A 19,716-nucleotide genomic window follows, 5' to 3' on the forward strand; every position below is an offset into this window, starting at 1 on the left:
CCCCGTGTAGCCTGTAACAGACTGTTGGGGCAAGTGCAAGTTAGCAAGCACCTATGAAGGCCGGCATGGCACATGAGTGGGTTGGTGGCCAGCATCATGCCCTTCCACCTTTGTCTCCCTTGTGGCGATGTTTTACACATCGCATCAAGTACACATATACAGACACGCATCACACACACGCGCGCATCCACCACTGCTCACCAATGTGCGAGATAAGTCAGCAATCTCATTAATGGAACTTTGGTGGCGGGAAGAGGTGGGGTGGGGGGGACTGCCAGCTGCACATGAATGAGCGTGCAATCAATCACAACTTGTCAATGTGTGTCAATGACTGTGGCCTCGTGAGAGAGGGTGCGTGTGTTCTGCGTGTGTGTACGTGTTCTGCATGTGTGTGCGTGGGTACGTGGAGCGGTTAGCGCTCTGAGCTCCACCCGGTGGCCTCGGATTTGATTCCCGCTCACGGCCAACATCTGAACTGATCCAGAGCCTCCCCTAGGTTGACACGGCCTGAAATGAAAACCTGATGTGGTGTATAAACATCAGTACTGGGGAGACAAAGGCAGCAGGGCGTGCAGCTGGCCATCTACCCCCTCGTTCGTGTGCTTTGCCGGCCTTCGTAGGTGCTCGCTAACAGCACTTACCCCTACAGTCTCTTAAAGGCTATACGAGAGATCTTTTTCGATTTAAAGCTTTCGTGACTGCAGGGATTCATCTTCTTGGTTCTTTCGGTAAAGTCACGTAGAAGGGAAGTAATAAAATAATACAAATAAAACATAATAAAATAAAATAATTCTCACGACGTTTCGGCTACAACGCAAGCAGCCGTCTTCAGGTGAAGAATGAGACACTGCCAAGCTAGGAGCTTATATATAAGCTGAGATGGAGGTGGAAGAAGAAGAGAGCCTCAACAAAAGAATGTGCATATCAAGAGGAATTTAGCATATTCATGGGAAATGCGTAGGAGGTGGGCGGGGGGGTTTCAAAGTCATATTATGCCCATGCATTATGCAGGATCAGCAGCACCAAGGGAGGGTGCAGGGAGTAGCATTAACAAAGGAAAGGAATGTTAACAGAGCGATCTCCCCGTGCAGCCGTGAAGACTCATTTCATATGTAGGCTTTTGCGACCAACATTACGTTTCGGGTCAGTTCGTGCGGGAATAATTTCAGTTAGAACTACGAACCCTCCACCTCACGACAAAAGCCAAACCAATCAAGTTGTCACGTGGGGCAAATATGGCCAATTAATTCTGGTTCCTTCAGCAACACCAGAGGAGGGATGATGAAAAGCGAGCAAAGCTCTTGACAATTTTATTCGACGTTTCACTGAAGATGACACCCAGCGTCGTCAGGCATGAACGCGAGAGCTCACGTCTCGAGCGAACATCTAACAATATTTTTGTTACAAAAATGTTACTCGCTTTTCAAACGAAACCCAGTCTGCTGGGTCAGCTGGTGGAGGGTTGTGTGCTACAGCCCTGATAGACATTGTCCCCACACGATCTCGCCCAATACAAAACAATGTTGATCCCCAAAGGCTGTTGGGCCAAATGGGATGCAGTGGCCAGCGCCACGCCCCGCCACCTTCGTCTTCTCGGTGCTCATGTTTGCACACTGCACTTGGTACTAATTTAAGGTTGAGTCACCCTCAGGGAGGCCCATGACCTTACTGGTGAAAACAGGCTCTTAGTATTTTCACATATACTAAACATACAAAGCGACAAAGACAAAGAACTCTCGTATACTCTTTGGTTTATTCGGTAAAGTCACGTAGGTATAAAATAAAATAAATCACGACATCAGGTGGGAAAGCAATGTTTTGCAATGCCACCTGATGATGGACGCTTGTGTTGCGCCCGAAACGTCGTGATTTATTTTATTTTATACCTACGTGACTTTACCGAAAAAAACAAAGAGTATGGATTCCTGCAGTCACGAAAGCTTAAAATCAAGAACTCCCATGTAGCTATTTGTGAAGGTCACCACAGTGTCTGTGGGAGTGGTGTGGCTAGCACCACGCCCGGCCACATTTCTCTCTCCAGTGCTGATGTTTACACCTGCACTACAGTTACTCATTTAAGGCCGAGTCGACCTAGGGGAGGTTCACGACCGGTTCAGAATTTTGCCACCGACGTGAGGCGTGGACAGGAAACAAACTCAGGACCACGGGTTTGTAGCTTGGTTCGCTAACTGCTGCACCACCGCTCCACCCACACATCCACATCGACACGTGAGACACGCACACTCCAAAAATTCCACACCCCAAAGACAAGATACGAGCATTTAAATAATACCAACATTGTAACTCAACACAAAATACGCATTACTCATGCCAGTGAGGATAATTAAATATTCGTGACAATTTTTTTCCCATTCACATTGTTAATACAGTAATAAATAAGACAAAACGATAAATATCCATCGCAGGTGCACTGTAAGCAATTTCCCCCCGAAAGAGACAATGCTGAATTTATTCCTTTATAGGAAAAGTGCCGTCCACGCAAATTAATTTTGCTCAAAAATGTTTCGCGTGGTGTTGGGCCGCGGTAACAATTTGCTTCCAAGATCGTTCGTCATCCTTGACCTGATGAAATATTAAAAACAATTTAATAGGAACGCAAAGTTAAGATCAGGAGTCCCAGCGGTGGCCAGGTGATTCGCTCGGCGCTGAAAGCGCTGAGCCGGCAACAGCTGGGAACCTGAGTTCGAATCGAGGTGATCAAATGGGGATCTCACACGCGGCGTGGTTGAGGGCCTCAGCCTGATCACCGATGACTGCGTGAAATAAAAGCGTGACGTAAAATTTGGTTCTGCACTTGACGTGGATAAGTTTCAGTTCTGAAAATCGAATTATAAATAGATATTGGTCGCGTGACAAACGTTACTTTCGGTGGTGGCAGAGAAGGAGGGGAAGTGCTGCTCCCCCTGCTGTGTTTGTTTGTCTCACCACAAGTACGTGTGCTGCATGCAGCCTTGATGCCTGTTTGTCGTTTCAACATCCTAGCACCTCCTGTATTGGTGTTAGTTGTGTTTGAGGTGACGCGGTGTGCCTACGATGAGGAGGTCCATGACTGCGAACGTTCATCACCGGTGTTTCTTAAAATATTTAATCGGGAAATTAAATATTTAACACAAATCACCAACGACAAGCGCGGCACAGCGACATTCTCGCGGAACGGTTGATCCAACTGTCGTGGACCTGATATCATGCGGTGTAATCCCCCCCACCACCCCCTCTACCCCCCCCCCCCACCATATCGCGCTGACACCGGCTGCCAGCAGTTGTGACGACGCCGCTACCGCCGGCGTCCGCGCCGCACCTGGTTGGAGTAGCGGAGGCTGACGTTGCGTCTGTCTCCCATGGGGACGTAGCGACGCACGGGGTCCAGCTCCTGGGGGGTGATCAGCCCGTCCACTGCAGGGTGACAGCGGCGGCATCATCTTCGTCATCATCGCCATCATCATCATCATCGCCGTCATCATCATCATCATCGCCATCAACATCGTCATCATCCCCATCATCATCATCGCCAATGCCATTATCATCATCATCATCATCGCCATCATCATCATTGCCATCATCATCATCATCATCGCCACAATCATCATCATCATTGCCATCATCATCATCGCCATTATCATCATCATCGCCATTGTCATCATCACCACCATCGACATCGCCACCGTCATCATCATCGCCATCATCATCGCTACCGTCAACGTCATCACACTTTATTTTGTTTGTCGCAGTCGCTGTATTCAGGAAAGCCTCAGTGAGTCTGACGACTCTTCTTGACGGAGGGTCCTCTGCATTGATGATGTTTTGGCCAATGCCAGCGACACTCTGTCTGTGTTTATGTAGCTACAGGCGGGACATACAAACTCTACACAAAAAGGCACCCAAATATGGACTCGAACCCAGGACTTTTTTTTCTGAGAAGCAGGAGTATTACCACGATGACGACGATGATGCTTCTCCTGATGCTAATGTTGCTGCTGATGGTGATGATGCTGAAGACGATGATACTACTGCTGATGCTAAAGCTACTGCTACTGATGACGATGCTGAATACGATGATGATAATAATGCTGATGCTAAAGCTGCTGCTGATGATGCTGAAGATGATGATACTATCGCTGATGCTGCTGCTGATGCTGATGCGAGGAGTCCCTCACCGAGCAGCTTGGCGATGACGTAGAGCGCTTGGCCCCACAGGTAGAGGCGTCCGTCGTGCCCCGTCTCGCTCGGGTACCTGCGCTGGCTGCCCGGCTCCTTCTTCTCCCCCTCCACAAACTCCCCGGGGACGTGATAATACCGTGGTATTATCGTGTGGCCTGTAGACATCACCACTGTTACCATCATCATAAAAAACAATACCACAATTACCATCATGGTGGTGGAACACGGGCGCAGCGGTTAGCACTGTGCACTGCGACCCTGGTGACCAGAGTTCAATCAGCGGTGTGTGACATCCGATAGATCCTGGGTTTCCCTTGTTCACCTTGAACCACGGTCAGGACAACCCTGATGCCCGCTGCACCTTGGCAAGCGCTATTCCAGCAGAGGCATTGTGCGGGTTCCACTCGCCACTAACGTTAGCCGTGGCTCGGAATCGATAGCCGTACAGTATGGTACTCTAAGGTTTTTTCGGTAAAGTCACGTAGGTAAAACATCAAAATTAATGAAAATAAAATAAAATAAAACAAAAATCACGACGTTTCGGAGGCAACACAAGTCTCCGTCATCAGGTGGGACCGTCACAGCCGAATTAGCTGCATCAAGTGAGGCAATGATTCAAGATGTAATCCCTTATAAGCAAGTTGAAGAGGGGAGGAGAGGGGGGGGCTCATCAGAATGTGGTAGCCAATGAATGGAACGTATCGGGAGGGAGGGGGGCGGGGCTCAAAGACAGCACGGAGTGCTAAGTACAACACATCGGGAGGGGGGGGCGGGACCAAAAAAATGGACGACGGCTTGGACGCGGTTGCTGCTGCACACGCCAACACATTGGACAGAGAGGGGGAGGGGAGGCCTGATACACATGATAGACAAAAGAACGAAAATGCCCATGTTTATACCAATGCTGGCTGAACAATGAAAAGAGTACTGTTAAAAAATAACTGGGGATGTTAACACTCGGTAAAGTAAAGTAAAATAGTGCCTGTCAGATAAGATGGTCCAAAAAAGTGTAATTAAGTATTTTTTGCGTGGTTGATAACATCTTTCCAATGATTACTAAGTTTGTACCCATCATCACGGTTGAAATTATGTCTGTGTTTGTATATTTGTATGGCTTCGTGTACAAACCTTTGATGGTAGCCGGGAGGTTTGCAGAGAACCTTGGTCTAGGAAAAGACAATTTCATGAGAGCCCACCGAGTTGTAGCAATGATCGGCAACGGCAGAAGAATCAGTTCTGCCGTGTTTCAGATCTGACTTGTGCTCGCGGACACGATCAGAAACATGACGTTTCGTTTCTCCAATGTAGCAATCACCACAAATGCAACTCAATTTGTAGACTCCAGGATACTGTAAGTCAGGAACGACATCCTTCACAGATGGAATCAGATCACGGATTTTATGCACTGTACTGAATCGGACTTGGATCTTATGTTTGTTTAGAATTTTGGAGATCTTTTTGGTCACGCCTGCTATGTATGGTAACGTGATGGTTTTGGTCGGAGTTTCATGTGGCTGTTTCTGTGTGGTGGGAGAGACAGCTTGGCGGATAGTACGGTCAGAGTATCCGTTCATCCTGAGGGCCCGATGTACATGTCTTAATTTTTTGGCCCCGCCCCCCCCTCCCCCTCCCGATGTGTTGTACTTAGCACTCCGTGCTGTCTTTGAGCCCCGCCCCCCTCCCTCCCGATACGTTCCATTCATTGGCTACCACATTCTGATGAGCTCCCCCCCCCTCTCCTCCCCCCTTCAACTTGCTTATAAGGGATTACATCTTGAATCATTGCCTCACTTGATGCAGCTAATTCGGCTGTGACGGTCCCACCTGATGACGGAGACTTGTGTTGCCTCCGAAACGTCGTGATTTTTGTTTTATTTTATTTTATTTTCATTAATTTTGATGTTTTACCTACGTGACTTTACCGAAAAAACCTAAGAGTATGAATCCTTGCAGTCACGAAAGCTTCAAATCTAGAAGTACAGTATGGTGTGCTTGCCGCTGTGCGGCCACTTAATAAAACACAAACATTGTCATCAAATGTATTTGTTAATAACTGAATTGATGGGCACTATTGGCAAATGCCCTTTTTCATTCGATATTTAACAAAAATGTGCCAATACCTCCATAATCAATGATGGGGTAAAATCACCGGCACGATTTGGTTTTGGCCGATTTGCCAAGATGTTAATGCTGCCCCGATCGACCCCTTTTCCACAAGCACATCCGAACCACACCAGCTAGACGGTGCACGTGTGGTTTTCCATTAGCCGCTTATTTTGCCAAGTCAGAACAGAATCGTGATATGCTGGCCACACAAAGTATCTGAATCTGGCTTGAGGCCAAGCAGGGCCAGCGGCAGAAATACTGAGAAACGTTCATTGAGTGTGACGTCGTCAGTCGGTACACAACTCAAATACGACACCACCACGTCACCTTGACACGTGTCTTGACTCGTTCGCTGCACATGACGTCAGCGGCACGGCTCGGCTCGGCTTCGGCAGTAAAAAAAACCACTTGGCCGCCTCCTGAGCCACGCCGGGCTGAGTCGGCACGGCCTTGGCACGGCTCAGTTTGTGCCGTGGAAAAGATGCGTCAAAGTGGAAAACGGCCCCTCGTAACTGGACGTGCGTGCATGAATGTTGAGTGCATGGGTTCGTAGTAGTTTTTGTTTTCATTTACCTTGAGACGTTTTCAGTATAACCTTTTCCAAAAGAGCCAGGTACTCCTGCGTCTGGTTTTGATTTTCATTGAAAACACCTGCGCATTTCACAGCAGATTCAGCAGTTAGAGTTCCCATGCATTCAAGCACATTTTATAACCGGTAGCAAACATGCAGTGGTCAAGGACCCAGTGATTATCGTGCTTGTTTACCCAACAGAGCCTCAATGAGTCTCATGATTCTATTTGTGGAGCGTCCTGCCAAGTTTTCGCAGGAGGGCGCAACGGTTGCTGTGTGGATTTCAACTGAGTCATTTGTGGTGTCATTTTTTCCGATTCTGCAACTTTGGATGTTGGCACCAGCAACACAATTCGCCGACTCTTGCGAACAACGTCACTGGATCTTTAACGTCCGCCGCGAAGCAGACGGCGGCGCGTCGTATTTAATAAAAATCCGCAGCATTGATCGGGGCGGGCCGCTGGATTCTAATCGCTGAACCCCTGCAACAAGCGGTGAATTTGCTACCGCTAGACCCCATTGCCGCCCCTAGCCCAGCCTGGGTGCCGTGGGCCTCGCTGGTGCTGCCCGGGCTGTCCCCGCCGGACGTGGCCTCTCGTCCCATGATTTACGGTACCGTTGTGTTTAAGGGATGTAAGGTAATAAAGTCACACATATCGTGTGGCTTTGGGTCATCCTGCAATGTATGTATGCTGAACTTCTTTCGCGCTGTACGTGCTAATCGGAGGTGAGGTGTGTGCGTGTGTGAATCTGGTACGTGTAGGAACGTATGGCTTCTGCGCTTGTGGTCAAATTATAGTACTGTCCACGAAAATGCGCCCCATGTTGTCACATCCTGGGGAGTGCCTGGACGGGCGACCACCACGCACAAGCAGCTGTCCATAGGGCTGCTGCAGGCCTATGTGGTAGGCAGCAGAGGGAAATAAAGCAAAAGCCTATGTTGTACTGTACTGCGGTATTTCTATGGTCGAACGTCTATGCTCCCTGCCTTCACCAACCCGCATTGACCTGCGTGGTGAAGCATAGTCGATTAACACCTCACAAATGTCCGTACAAGTTACAACGATAAGTACTTGGGGGATGGAGGGGGGCAATCAAAACACGAATGCTCCGTATCTCGCACGGCTGTGACATGACGAGTGACATACTGGTTCATAATTATGAGAACAATTAAAGGTGTGTGAGGTCACCCACTCACCGTCGATGACCATGAAGAGGTAGAACATGGGGAATTCACACTCGATTCCGTCAAACAGCTGCAACGACACCCGCGGCAGACAGCCTGCGTTCATGCACGTTTAACTTTTTACGCACCGTACGCATTGCACGTTTAACTTCGCTCGCACCGTACGTAGCCAACCTTGCTAATCGCGTTTCAATCGCTCCCCTCGCGCACTCAGAGGTGAGTGCCATCTTCTTAAAAGGGAACAAAATCACTTGGGCGGCGCTGCTGCTGCTGCATTGGCAGCGATGCACAAGCACAGTTAACTAACAACTCAACGCATCAGTCAGGAACACCGTGGCCTTCAGAAGAGAAAGCATATGTTAGAAGTACAGTACGGTAAATAATGGCCATTGTAGAGAGGTTGAGCGGTCTACCTCTCTGGTCTCCGTATGCGCTGTGAAGTAGGGCCATTGCCTGAAACGTCGCGGAGTCGAGCACGGCTTCATTGCTGGTGAGTGAGTGATGCTTAGACTTCACCGTGTTTAATCACTATCACTGGTCATCACAATTCATGTCGGCAGTGCACCTGAGGTGGACAATGCTTTCGCCGTTCATCTCGAGTGTTTTATTTCTCCACTCCAATGTTGGACTGTCGCAAAAGAGTAGGTGGGTTTCACTCGGATATATCAAAATCAGAATGATTATGTATAACGGAGGAAGCCGATGAGCGATACATCTCTTTTACACATGTCCAGTAGGGGCTGGTCAGAACGTTACAACAAATAATACTAATCATAATCAACGTTTTTGGGTTTAGATCGCGTTATTTATAAATGTGTCGCCATTCTGGCGAATTGCCCGATGATGCTGGATGCAAGTACCAGCGAAACGTCGTACTCAAATTGTAAATGTTGTGGTTTCACGCTTCAACACACCGGTGGGCTAAAGCAGTGAACTATTTGTCTTTTGTCAACGTGACACTTTTTTACTGATTGGCCGTGTCGAGTGGTGGAGGGTTACGACACATTTATAAATAACGCGATCTAAACCCAAAAACGTTGATTATCAATATTGGTCGCGAAAGCCTACGTGTTAAATAATACTAAACTAAACTACTTTTATCTTTAGATTTAAAGCTTTCGTGACTGCAGGGATTCATATTCTTGGTTCTTTCGGTAAAGTCACGTAGAAGGGAAATAATGAAATAATAAAAATATTAAACAATACAATTCTCACGACGTTTCGACTGCAACACAAGCAATCATCATCAGGTCTGAAATCCACAGCGAAGTAAAGCCCACTGAGCTATTCACTCATTATTCAGAAGCGACCTGGCCACAAATAATAGCTTACCATCTGGAAATTGATATCAACATGGCTCATCATGTGAACATTTATAGCAGCAAAATAATCGAAATCGCCTCTTGAGCATAAAAACAAATTACTTTGAAGGGACGATGGCCAATGGACTCGGCTTGTGACAAGAGTGGCAGCTAAAGGACGAATCATACACTCGGACAATCACCAGGCACAACTCTGCTCAAATCCTGACGAGACTTTCCATTCTGAAACTGCCGCCAGAGAACAAATGGCCCAAACACGTGTAACTACGCCTTTACCACAGTGTGACAAACCAGCCCGGGGGAAACCTATCAGTATCAGAAGCTTTATATTGGAGGAATCTGATGAGCTATGAAGTTATTTTTTTTTATCACAATTGTCCAGTACGGGCAGGTCAGCAAGTTATTACTTTACTTTAACGAGCTTATACTGTATACAGTAAAACCTTGGATTGCGAGTAACTTGGTCTGCGAGTGTTTTGCAAGACGAGCAAATTTTTAATCTAAATATTAATTTGATAAACGAGCGATGTCTTGCAATAAGAGCAGTACGTACAGTATACGCTTTATCTGCCGAGTGTCACGTGATCACAACTGAGCCGATGGTTCTTCTCTCTCTCTCTGCGGGATTGTGGGTAATCGTCTCCCATGCTCGGTCTCAGTCGGCGTGCCTCACTCGTATAGTCAACATCCGTGCGAGCGTATACTGTTTACTATAGTGTTGTGACCACGAGTGCGTGCGTAAAGCATTTTTTTAATTTTGTGTCCAAGTGTAGTGACTGTTCTTTAGTAACTGTACTGCAAGTGAAAGTCGTCCTACACAATAACCCTCCTCTCCTCTCTCTCATCTCCCTCACACCAGCCACGATTACATTTAATTAATAAATGTGATTACTTTATATTAAATTTAAATAATACAAATATAAAAAGCTATTTTGTATTAATCATTTTTATATGAATACAGTATTTTTGGGTTGTGGAACGAATCATCTGAGTTTCCATGATTTGTTATGGGGAAATTCGCTTTGATATACGAGTGCTTTGGATTACGGACACGTTTCCGGAACGAATTATGCTCGCAATCCAAGGTTTTATTGTACACCTCTCACATGATAAAACAAAGATGATCACTGCATCACGCGCTTTGGATGCACTTCTGTGGCTGTCTGGAACGCTGTTAAGAAGCCACTGGGGTTATGCACTGCTAAATCTTCTAGATTGAAAACTCATTTCTTTAGAACTGCTTTTTGGATTTCGTTTGCTGTCCTTCCCCCGCACACTACGATTAGCACGGTTGGCTACGTACGGTGCAAAATAAGTTGAACATACACATACAACAAAGGATAATAATATAAAAAAAGAGTGCTACAATAACCTGGGGTTATAGGAGCCGAGTTTTGCTCGGAGGAGCGTGTGTGCGGCGAGTGGCGGCTGAGCGCACCGTTACCGAGTAGCCCCATTCTTATTTTCACGCTCCATTTGCCGGTGCGGCCACGCGGGCCGTGAAGCCAGCGCCGCGGCTCGCTTCAAATCAGCTCTCCCTTTTTAACCAAAACGGAAATCAATGTTAATGTAAGTGGCAGTGCGGGCTGGGGCCCTGCGGCCGATAGAAGTGGGGAGAGGGGGTGGTGGTGGTGGTGGTGGGAAGGGGGCGCGGGGGGGGAATATCCGCACCGCCGCCCCGACGGCGAAGTGATTTAGCACAGCGTGGCGATGCGCTCCATCATCTGTAAATATTCAACGCGGTAGCCTGAGCAGGGTGGAGCGGGGCGCGCGCGGGGGGCTCGCGGCGTTTTGGGGGGGCTTGCGAGGTTAATGTCCGCGTCAGAGCCAATGAGCCGACAACCCCCCGGGAACCCTGTGGGTTCAAGTGCCCTCGTGTAGCCGGGCGCGCGTCTCGGCCGATATCTGCATTGTGAAATAGCTGAGCCGGCACCGTTGGGGTGGGGGAATGGTGAGGTCACGCCGTGGAGGTCGAGGGGCAACATGTCAAGAGGATGATGCACGAGTGGTTACACTGAGCCGGGACTGGCGAGGGCAAGGGTTCGAGTCCTGGGGCTGGGTGTGTCTCAGAAGGCCGCTGTGCCTGTAAATCACCGAGCCAGTACCCACGAACATGTGCAATTTAGCCTGGGTGCTGCTTGACTTGATGACGTTTTGCAGATAATTACGAAAAAATGCAGCGAGTTTAATTTTTACGCAGACGAGAATGGGTGCTGCCGTGGTGCAACGTTGAGCAACGCTGTACTTGCAATCCAGTGGTCGGCAGGTCGGTTCCATCAGGGGTCAGAGTGGTGAGCCGGTACCGCTGATGTCCTGGGTTTGAATCCAGGTTTCGACCGCCTGCCATTAACCCGTGCTCTCAAGCGTAGTGAGTTGATCCACTCAGCCCGATTACCAATGTATGCACAAAAAAATCCCGCCGTCTTAATTTGGCTGAGTTTCACCTCCTGTACATTACAAAACATATCAGGGTGACTGTTACATGATGAAAATTACTTTGTAGCAGGATGGGTGGACTAAAGATGCACGATTATTCAGAAGTATCTTATTGGTTCTTTCGGTAAAGTCACGTAGAAGGGAAGTAATAAAATAATAAAAATAAAACATAATAAAATAATTCTCACGACGTTTCGGCCACAACGCAAGCAGCCGTCCTCAGGTGAAGAATGAAACACCACCAAGCTTGGGGCGTATATTTAAGCTGGGTTGGAGGGGGGGAGGTGGGAAGAAAAGCGCCTTGACAAAATAATTTGCATATCAAGAGGAATTTAGCATATGGAAAATGCGTAGGAGGCGGGCGGGGGGGTTCAAATTAATATTATGCCCGTGCATTATGCAGGATTAGCAGCATCAAATGGAGGGGGAAGGGGGGTAGCATTAACAAAGGAAAGGAATGTTAATAGTATGTAGCTGCAGTTACTAAACAACCACGTAAAAAACTGAAGTATAAACTACATAGCATCATCAGTATACTTACTATACTCTACAATAAGCTGAGTTACTAACAGTAATTGTAATGTATTACTTACTGTTAGTAACTCAGCTTATTGTTGAGTATAGTAAGTAAGTGTTTATGTAGTTTATACTTTAGTTTTTTACGTGGTTGTTTAGTAACTGCAGCTACATACTATTGTAATGCGGGCGTAAGCGACCTTCCGGAGGTGACGTCACGGGGGGTGGAGTCATGTGACGTGGGGGTAAGGTTCGGGGCTTTAAGCGGGTAAACCGGAAGGGGAAGGTAGTCGGGGTGTGAGCGGAAAAGAGTGAGGCCACGCGGGCAAGTGTGGAGAAGGGGGGGCGCCGACGGCGATCGGGAGCCAACCCCGAAGATAAGAGCAAGCTGCGGAGTGGTGTGCAGCTGGGGAGGAGACAGCCAGGAGGGCTGCGAGTTAGAGGCAGCGGTGTGGCTGCCAGGAGGAGCTGCGGAGAGAGAGAGAGAGGGGGCTGCTTGATAGAGGCAGCGGTGTGGCTGCCAGGAGGAGCTGCGGAGAGAGAGAGAGAGAGCAAGAAGCTGTGAGAGCTGCGGAGGGAGAAGAGCAGCAGCGAGTACAGCCAAGGGGGGCTGTGTGAGAGAAACAGCAGCGGAGCTGCTGTTGTGGATCGGGCCGACATTGGAGTCAGCACCGTGGAGAAGCTACAGAGTAAAGACAGCCGTGTGGGTGTACAGCACGAACCGAATAATAAAGGACACTGAGCCAGACATCGTGGTCCAGTCGTTTATTACACTGGTGTCGGAAGTGCAACGGCATGTCGAAACAAGTGAGGAAGAAAGTTAATCCGGCGCCTGCATCGGCTTCTTCGTCCGACGACGACGAACTCCCTCCAACCACGGATCCTGTTGGGGTGGTGGAGGAGAGCCAGGCTGAGGCGACCACGGGAACGAGTGTGGAGGATGTTGGGGCGGTGGCGGGTCCGTCGACATCATCAGACGCGGATCAACGATGGCAAGCGATGGCGGTACAACTGGAGGCACTTCAGGACGTCCTGGCGCATCTATGCCATCTCGTCGCGCCAGGGACGATGGATGATGCAAGTGGTACGCCGCGGGCCGCCACGTTGCCTGTCCTGCCGCCGCCATTGCCCACGCGGCAAGAGGCCGCCATTTTGCGCGCTCCGTGGCGCCAAACCGCCATCTTGGCCACGCCGCGGGCCGACGCCATTTTGAATTTGCCATCACAACCACCACCATTGGAAGACGGCGGGAAGAGGAGTCGGAGTCGCCACCTTACAACAGTTAAAGAATTTTCCGTCGGTGGGGACTGGAGCGCGTTCGCCTGCCGCTTCTTGGCGGCGGTACGCACAGCAAGATGGACCGATGCGGAGGCTTTGGAGGTGTTGCCGACTCTCCTGGACGACGAATCTGTCCGATTCTTCCGTTCCATATCGACCGATAAGAAGGCAACTTTATGTGGTGTTTTTCAAGAAATGGCCGATGCTTATGAGCCACCAGATGATGCGCATCGGCGATTCGCTCAACGACAACGAGCACCAGAGGAGTCGCCCGTGGCGTTCAGGGGTGCGGTGCTGGAGCTGGCCATGGCAGCTTATCCTGAGACGCCACAGGACCTGCTTGAGCCTCTCATATTATGGAAAATGTTGGAGCTGTCTCGGGATCTAGGGATCCCCATGCCTGTGTGTGGGCATGAGAAGCTAACTTCCCGGATGGCTGCTAAGTGTCTCGATGCGCAATTCAACCTCCGTCGCTGGAAACAAGTGACGGCGTGGACGGGGGGGCCCGTCAAAGATGGGGATGCGCTGGGATGGAACCCTGCGCAGGCCGTCTATGTTCCGGATGACCGGGGCCCTCAACAACTGACGGCCGCCTCCGCTCCATGGACGGGACGCGGCGGGCCGAGACCGCGCGCGGTGCTACCAGAACGGGGCCGTCAGGAGGCGAGGCCTGCGCTTCGGCGCAACGAGGCCGAATGTTTCCGCTGCGGGCGTAGGGGCCACTACGCCAGAGACTGCTGGGCCCGCTTCCCGGCTCCGCCGCAGCAGGAGGCCTCGGCACCGGTCAAGTCGGCTAAAGATCCTCCGAAACAGGCATGTCGGCACGCACCAGACACTCGGCAAGGCTTTCCACCTCACCCACCACCTGTGTTGCGCGATCCTATTGTTGTTGTTAAAGAAAGGCCATCGACGGGGCCTTGTCATTCAGTTACGCAGTGGCGCAAATTGGCACGGAGAGTTGTCGCGGCCGCTACGGGTTCGTCCACTGTACCGGGGTCCATACAAGGTGTGGACGTGCGCATTTTGGTCGACTCGGGGGCGTCTGCGACTATTATATCGGATGTCATTTTCCATCTGTTGGGCATTCCGTCGGGGGCTGTGCGTCCGGTTTATGGGTCGTGCGTCGCTGCGAACGGGGGTAGCATGGGCATCGTGGGTCAGGTGGATGCTAAGATATCTATTGGGGATGTGTCGGCCTCGGGTGTTGTGTTGATATCGAGATCTTTGGCGGTTCCTTGTTTGTTAGGCACCGATTTTTTGGCTAAGATGCCCATTTTGATCAAAATCAATGAGAATTGTATTGAACTGCCGGGGGGCCGTCAAATCTCGTTTCTGCCGTCGCCCTGGGGGCGACCTGCTTCGGCCGTACAAGTGCAGGCGCTGTCCGTCGCATCTGTGGACATCCCACCTGGTACACAGATGCTTATACCCTTGCGGTATCGGAAGCCCCTGCCTGATCGGCTAGGAGCAGTAGGGGTCTTGTTGTCACCGTCCGCCACGATAACAACCGGGTTGGCGTTAGTGGGGGCACAGACCATCGTCCGGCCGGATCAATTACCGTTTTTACAGGTGCTTAATGCGGGGGGAGAAAACGTCCGTGTCCCGGCCGGTACGGTTGTGGCACATGCCACTACGGCGTTTGCGACCCATGATTGTCCACATAGCCGGGGAGTTGTTGCTGGGGTTTCCGAGCCAAGGGGTTCGGATGATCGTTGGGTTGCTCAATTATGTGACGAAAATTCTTCCCTGTCCATGGAGCAACGTGGTGCGCTGCGTAAATTGTTGTTGACATATTCCGATGTGTTCAGCTCCGATGATTTGGATTTGGGCCGCACTTCCTTGCTTTACCATCACATTGAGACGGGCGATGCTGCCCCTATTCGATTAAATTCGCATCGGATGAGTCCTGCGGAGCGAGAACACGTACGGGGGGCAGTGGAAGACATGTTGGCTGCGGACATTATATCGCCATCTAACAGCCCATGGGGCGCTCCAGTCGTCTTGGTTAAGAAGAAGGATGGCAAATTGCGATTTTGTGTTGATTTCCGCAAATTGAATAAGATATCGGTGGCAGATGCGTACCCTCTGCCGCGTATGGATGACTCCCTCGACGCATTGTCGGGGGCTAAGTTCTTTTCCACACTGGACCTCTCTTCGGGATTTTGGCAGCTTCCCCTTGACGAGTCCTCACGGGAGAAAACCGCATTCCGTACGCCTCAGGGGTTATTTCAATTCAACTGTCTCCCGATGGGATTGAATGCGGCCCCTGCTACATTTCAAAGATTGATGGAGCTCGTTTTGACGGGGTTGCAGTGGGAGACATGTCTTATATATTTGGACGATATCATTGTCTTCAGCCGCACATTCGATGAACATTTGACGCGGCTGGAGACAGTGTTTACGAGGATGCGTTCTGCCAAATTGAAATTCAAACCAAAGAAATGTCACCTACTGCAACGGTCCGTCCGTTATTTGGGGCACATTGTGAGCGCTGAGGGAGTGTCCACGGATCCGGAAAAGACGGCGTGCGTCCGGGATTGGCCGACTCCGGCCACCGTGGGGGATGTTCGGCGGTTTTTGGGATTTGCCTCGTATTACCGAAGATTCGTGCCGGGTTTTGCGACGATTGCGAGGCCTTTGCATCTCCTTACGGGTAAAGGACGGAAGTTTGTTTGGGGACAGCCGGAGGAGGCGGCCTTTCGGAGTCTGCGTGATCTATTGGCCACGGCCCCAACATTGGATTATCCCGATTTCGATCACCCATTCATTCTTGATACGGACGCGAGTGACACAGGTATTGGGGCGGTGTTATCACAGTCTAAAGGGGGTGTAGAGCGTGTCGTGGCGTATGGTAGCCGAGTCTTGTCTCCTGCGGAAACCCGCTACTGTGTCACTCGCAGAGAACTATTGGCGGTTGTTTTTTTCCTACGGCAATTTCGACCATACCTCTACGGTCGTTCTTTTATTGTGCGTACGGATCATGCGGCCTTGCAATATGCCCTTAAAATTGACCAGCCATCCGGACAGTTGGCACGTTGGTTGGACACGCTACAGGAATTTTCCTTCCAAATTCAACATCGGAAGGGTGTGCGCCATGCGAACGCTGACGCACTTTCCAGATTACCGCGGCGCGGCCCTTGTAAATGTGAGTCGGGGACGCATAGGTGTTCGCCGATTCCAAACCCCCCTCAGCCGCTCACGCTGGCCGTCGAGAAGTCGGACACTCCGATGGAACCGGGACCGGCTGACGGGGTTTTGAATCTGCCGCGGTCTGTCTGGATCCGGGAACAGATGATGGATGAGTCATTGGTGTCCTTGCGGAAGCGGTCTGCTAAGGACAATGGGAGTCCGAGTACGGCTGTGGGGCCGCAAACCGCTCTCCGAGATGGTCTGCTTATGTGGCGGGAGGGGTTCCAGGAACGTTGGCGCCTGGTGGTACCAACGTCCTTGCGGTTCGAGTTGATTAGAACCCTCCATTGTGACACTCTCTTACATTTAGGGGTGCAGAAGACCTTGTTGACGTTGCAACGTCATTATTTTTGGCACGGCATGGCGACAGATGTCGTAGGGCACGTGCGCGCGTGCCCTGCGTGTGCACAACGTAAGCCGCCGAAACATCCTTACGTGCCGCCTCTCCAGTCGATTCAGGTGTCTCGAGTCAATGAATTGGTGGCACTGGACATATTGGGACCTTTTCCACCATCGGCGAGGGGTAATAAATATTTGCTGGTAGGGGTTGAGTACCTCTCCCGTTGGCCGATGGCCTGGCCGTTGCCCGATCAGTCGGCCGCGGCCATTACCGACGCCTTTTTGTTTGGGTATATTATGGATAAGGGGGCGCCTGAGAGACTCCTCACGGACCAGGGCAGGAATTTCTCTTCTAAATTATTGGCGGAAGTGTGCGCGGGCCTTGGGACTAAGAAAGTACGGACATCCCCATACCATCCGCAGACGGATGGTATGGTTGAACGGCTGAACAGGACATTGTCTGCCATGCTTTGCCATACCGTGAGTGAACAACAATCAGATTGGGATCTGCACATCCCCGGGGTGCTTTCGGCGTACAGGATGACGCCTCATGCGGCTACAGGATATTCGCCGTTTTACCTTATGTATGGTCGGGAAAACGTGCCGCCGGTGGATGTGCAATTGGGAACTGGGGTGAAGGGACCTCGGAAACCACTTCCTGAATACATCCAGGACACGGTTCGCCGAGTCACGGAGGCGCGGGAGAATGCCCGCGTGGCTACGGCCAAAGCCCAGGCCCGGAACGAGCGATATGCGCGACGGTCTGAGGGGGAGTGCCCTTGGAAGGTTGGGGACCTAGCCTGGCTTCATTGTCCACAGGTACGTCCGGGGACCTCGCCGAAATTGCACAAACCCTGGCATGGTCCCGTACGCCTCATTGCGGTTCCCAACCCACAGACAGCACGCGTCCAGATTGGGTCTCGTCGCTGGGTTGTGCATACGTCGCGCTTGAAACCATATGTTGCTCCCTTACATGATGCGTCATCCCCCAATATTGCCTTGCCGGGGTCTGTTGCTGCTGACTCTCCCCTGCCTGCGTCCATTGATCTCGCTAGAGCGCCTGTCGTACCTGTTCCAGACAGGCCGGCCGTGACATTGCGGGGGACGAGGGGCCCTGCTCGGAGGACGCCTGCCAGGTCTGCGGGACCTTCGAGCCCTGCAGCCCTTCCGACCCAGCTGCGGGCACGGTCACAGGACAAGCCCAAGACTAACTCTTTAGAGACACGGGACGGCGGTGGACTTCCAGCTGCGACAGGGGGATTACCCCCTGTCGTTCCTCGACTTTCATCGCGTTCCCGTTCTGCGAGTGGGCCGCCGACCGTCCGGGACGGGCCGGCGACCCGCACACGTTCCAAATCGCTTACGTTTCGTTGATTGTTGCTGTCTTGTTATTTTTTTCTTACAGTTGTATTTATTGCATGCTTTTGTACGATCGTTGATGTTGATTGCGTTGTTGTTGTTCTTGCTGTTACATTATATGCTTAGTGTCCTTTAGGGGGGGAAGCTCGGTTCGCCGCATTACGATTTGCTATTGGTCAGCCGAGGTCGGCTGGGATTTTTCTACGGGGGAGGGTGGTGTAATGCGGGCGTAAGCGACCTTCCGGAGGTGACGTCACGGGGGGTGGAGTCATGTGACGTGGGGGTAAGGTTCGGGGCTTTAAGCGGGTAAACCGGAAGGGGAAGGTAGTCGGGGTGTGAGCGGAAAAGAGTGAGGCCACGCGGGCAAGTGTGGAGAAGGGGGGGCGCCGACGGCGATCGGGAGCCAACCCCGAAGATAAGAGCAAGCTGCGGAGTGGTGTGCAGCTGGGGAGGAGACAGCCAGGAGGGCTGCGAGTTAGAGGCAGCGGTGTGGCTGCCAGGAGGAGCTGCGGAGAGAGAGAGAGAGGGGGCTGCTTGATAGAGGCAGCGGTGTGGCTGCCAGGAGGAGCTGCGGAGAGAGAGAGAGAGAGCAAGAAGCTGTGAGAGCTGCGGAGGGAGAAGAGCAGCAGCGAGTACAGCCAAGGGGGGCTGTGTGAGAGAAACAGCAGCGGAGCTGCTGTTGTGGATCGGGCCGACATTGGAGTCAGCACCGTGGAGAAGCTACAGAGTAAAGACAGCCGTGTGGGTGTACAGCACGAACCGAATAATAAAGGACACTGAGCCAGACATCGTGGTCCAGTCGTTTATTACACTATTAACATTCCTTTCCTTTGTTAATGCTACCCCCCTTCCCCCTCCCTTTGATGCTGCTAATCCTGCATAATGCACGGGCATAATATTAATTTGAACCCCGCTGCCCGCCTCCTACGCATTTTCCATATGCTAAATTCCTCTTGATATGCAAATTTGTCAAGGCGCTCTTCTTCCCACCTCCCCCCCTCCAACCCAGCTTAAATATATGCCCCAAGCTTGGTGGTGTTTCATTCTTCACCTGAGGACGGCTGCTTGCGTTGTGGTCGAAACGTCGTGAGAATTATTTTATTGTTTTATTTTTATTATTTTATTACTTCCCTTCTACGTGACTTTACCGAAAGAACCAAGAAGATGAATCCCTGCAGTCACGAAAGCTTTAAATCGAAATTTATTCAGAAGTAATTATGGGATATCTGCCTCTG

At 50.8% G+C, this 19,716-nt stretch overlaps 1 protein-coding gene across 1 annotated transcript in view; it reads right to left on the reverse strand.

The window, feature by feature from the left end:
- Nucleotides 1-19,716, reverse strand: part of LOC144732353 (phosphorylase b kinase regulatory subunit beta-like) — a 140,260-nt gene that overhangs the window by 50,599 nt on the left and 69,945 nt on the right. The window contains exons 11-14 of the mRNA XM_078613832.1: nt 8,055-8,112; nt 6,859-6,936; nt 4,176-4,334; nt 3,320-3,414 (exon numbers count right to left, since the gene is read on the reverse strand). Coding sequence (XP_078469958.1) covers nt 3,320-3,414; nt 4,176-4,334; nt 6,859-6,936; nt 8,055-8,112 — 390 coding nt within the window. The remainder of the gene's footprint in view (nt 1-3,319; nt 3,415-4,175; nt 4,335-6,858; nt 6,937-8,054; nt 8,113-19,716) is intronic.

This window comes from Lampetra planeri, chromosome 42, assembly GCF_965212315.1.
Source record: "Lampetra planeri chromosome 42, kcLamPlan1.2.h2, whole genome shotgun sequence".
Taxonomy (NCBI): domain Eukaryota; kingdom Metazoa; phylum Chordata; class Hyperoartia; order Petromyzontiformes; family Petromyzontidae; genus Lampetra; species Lampetra planeri.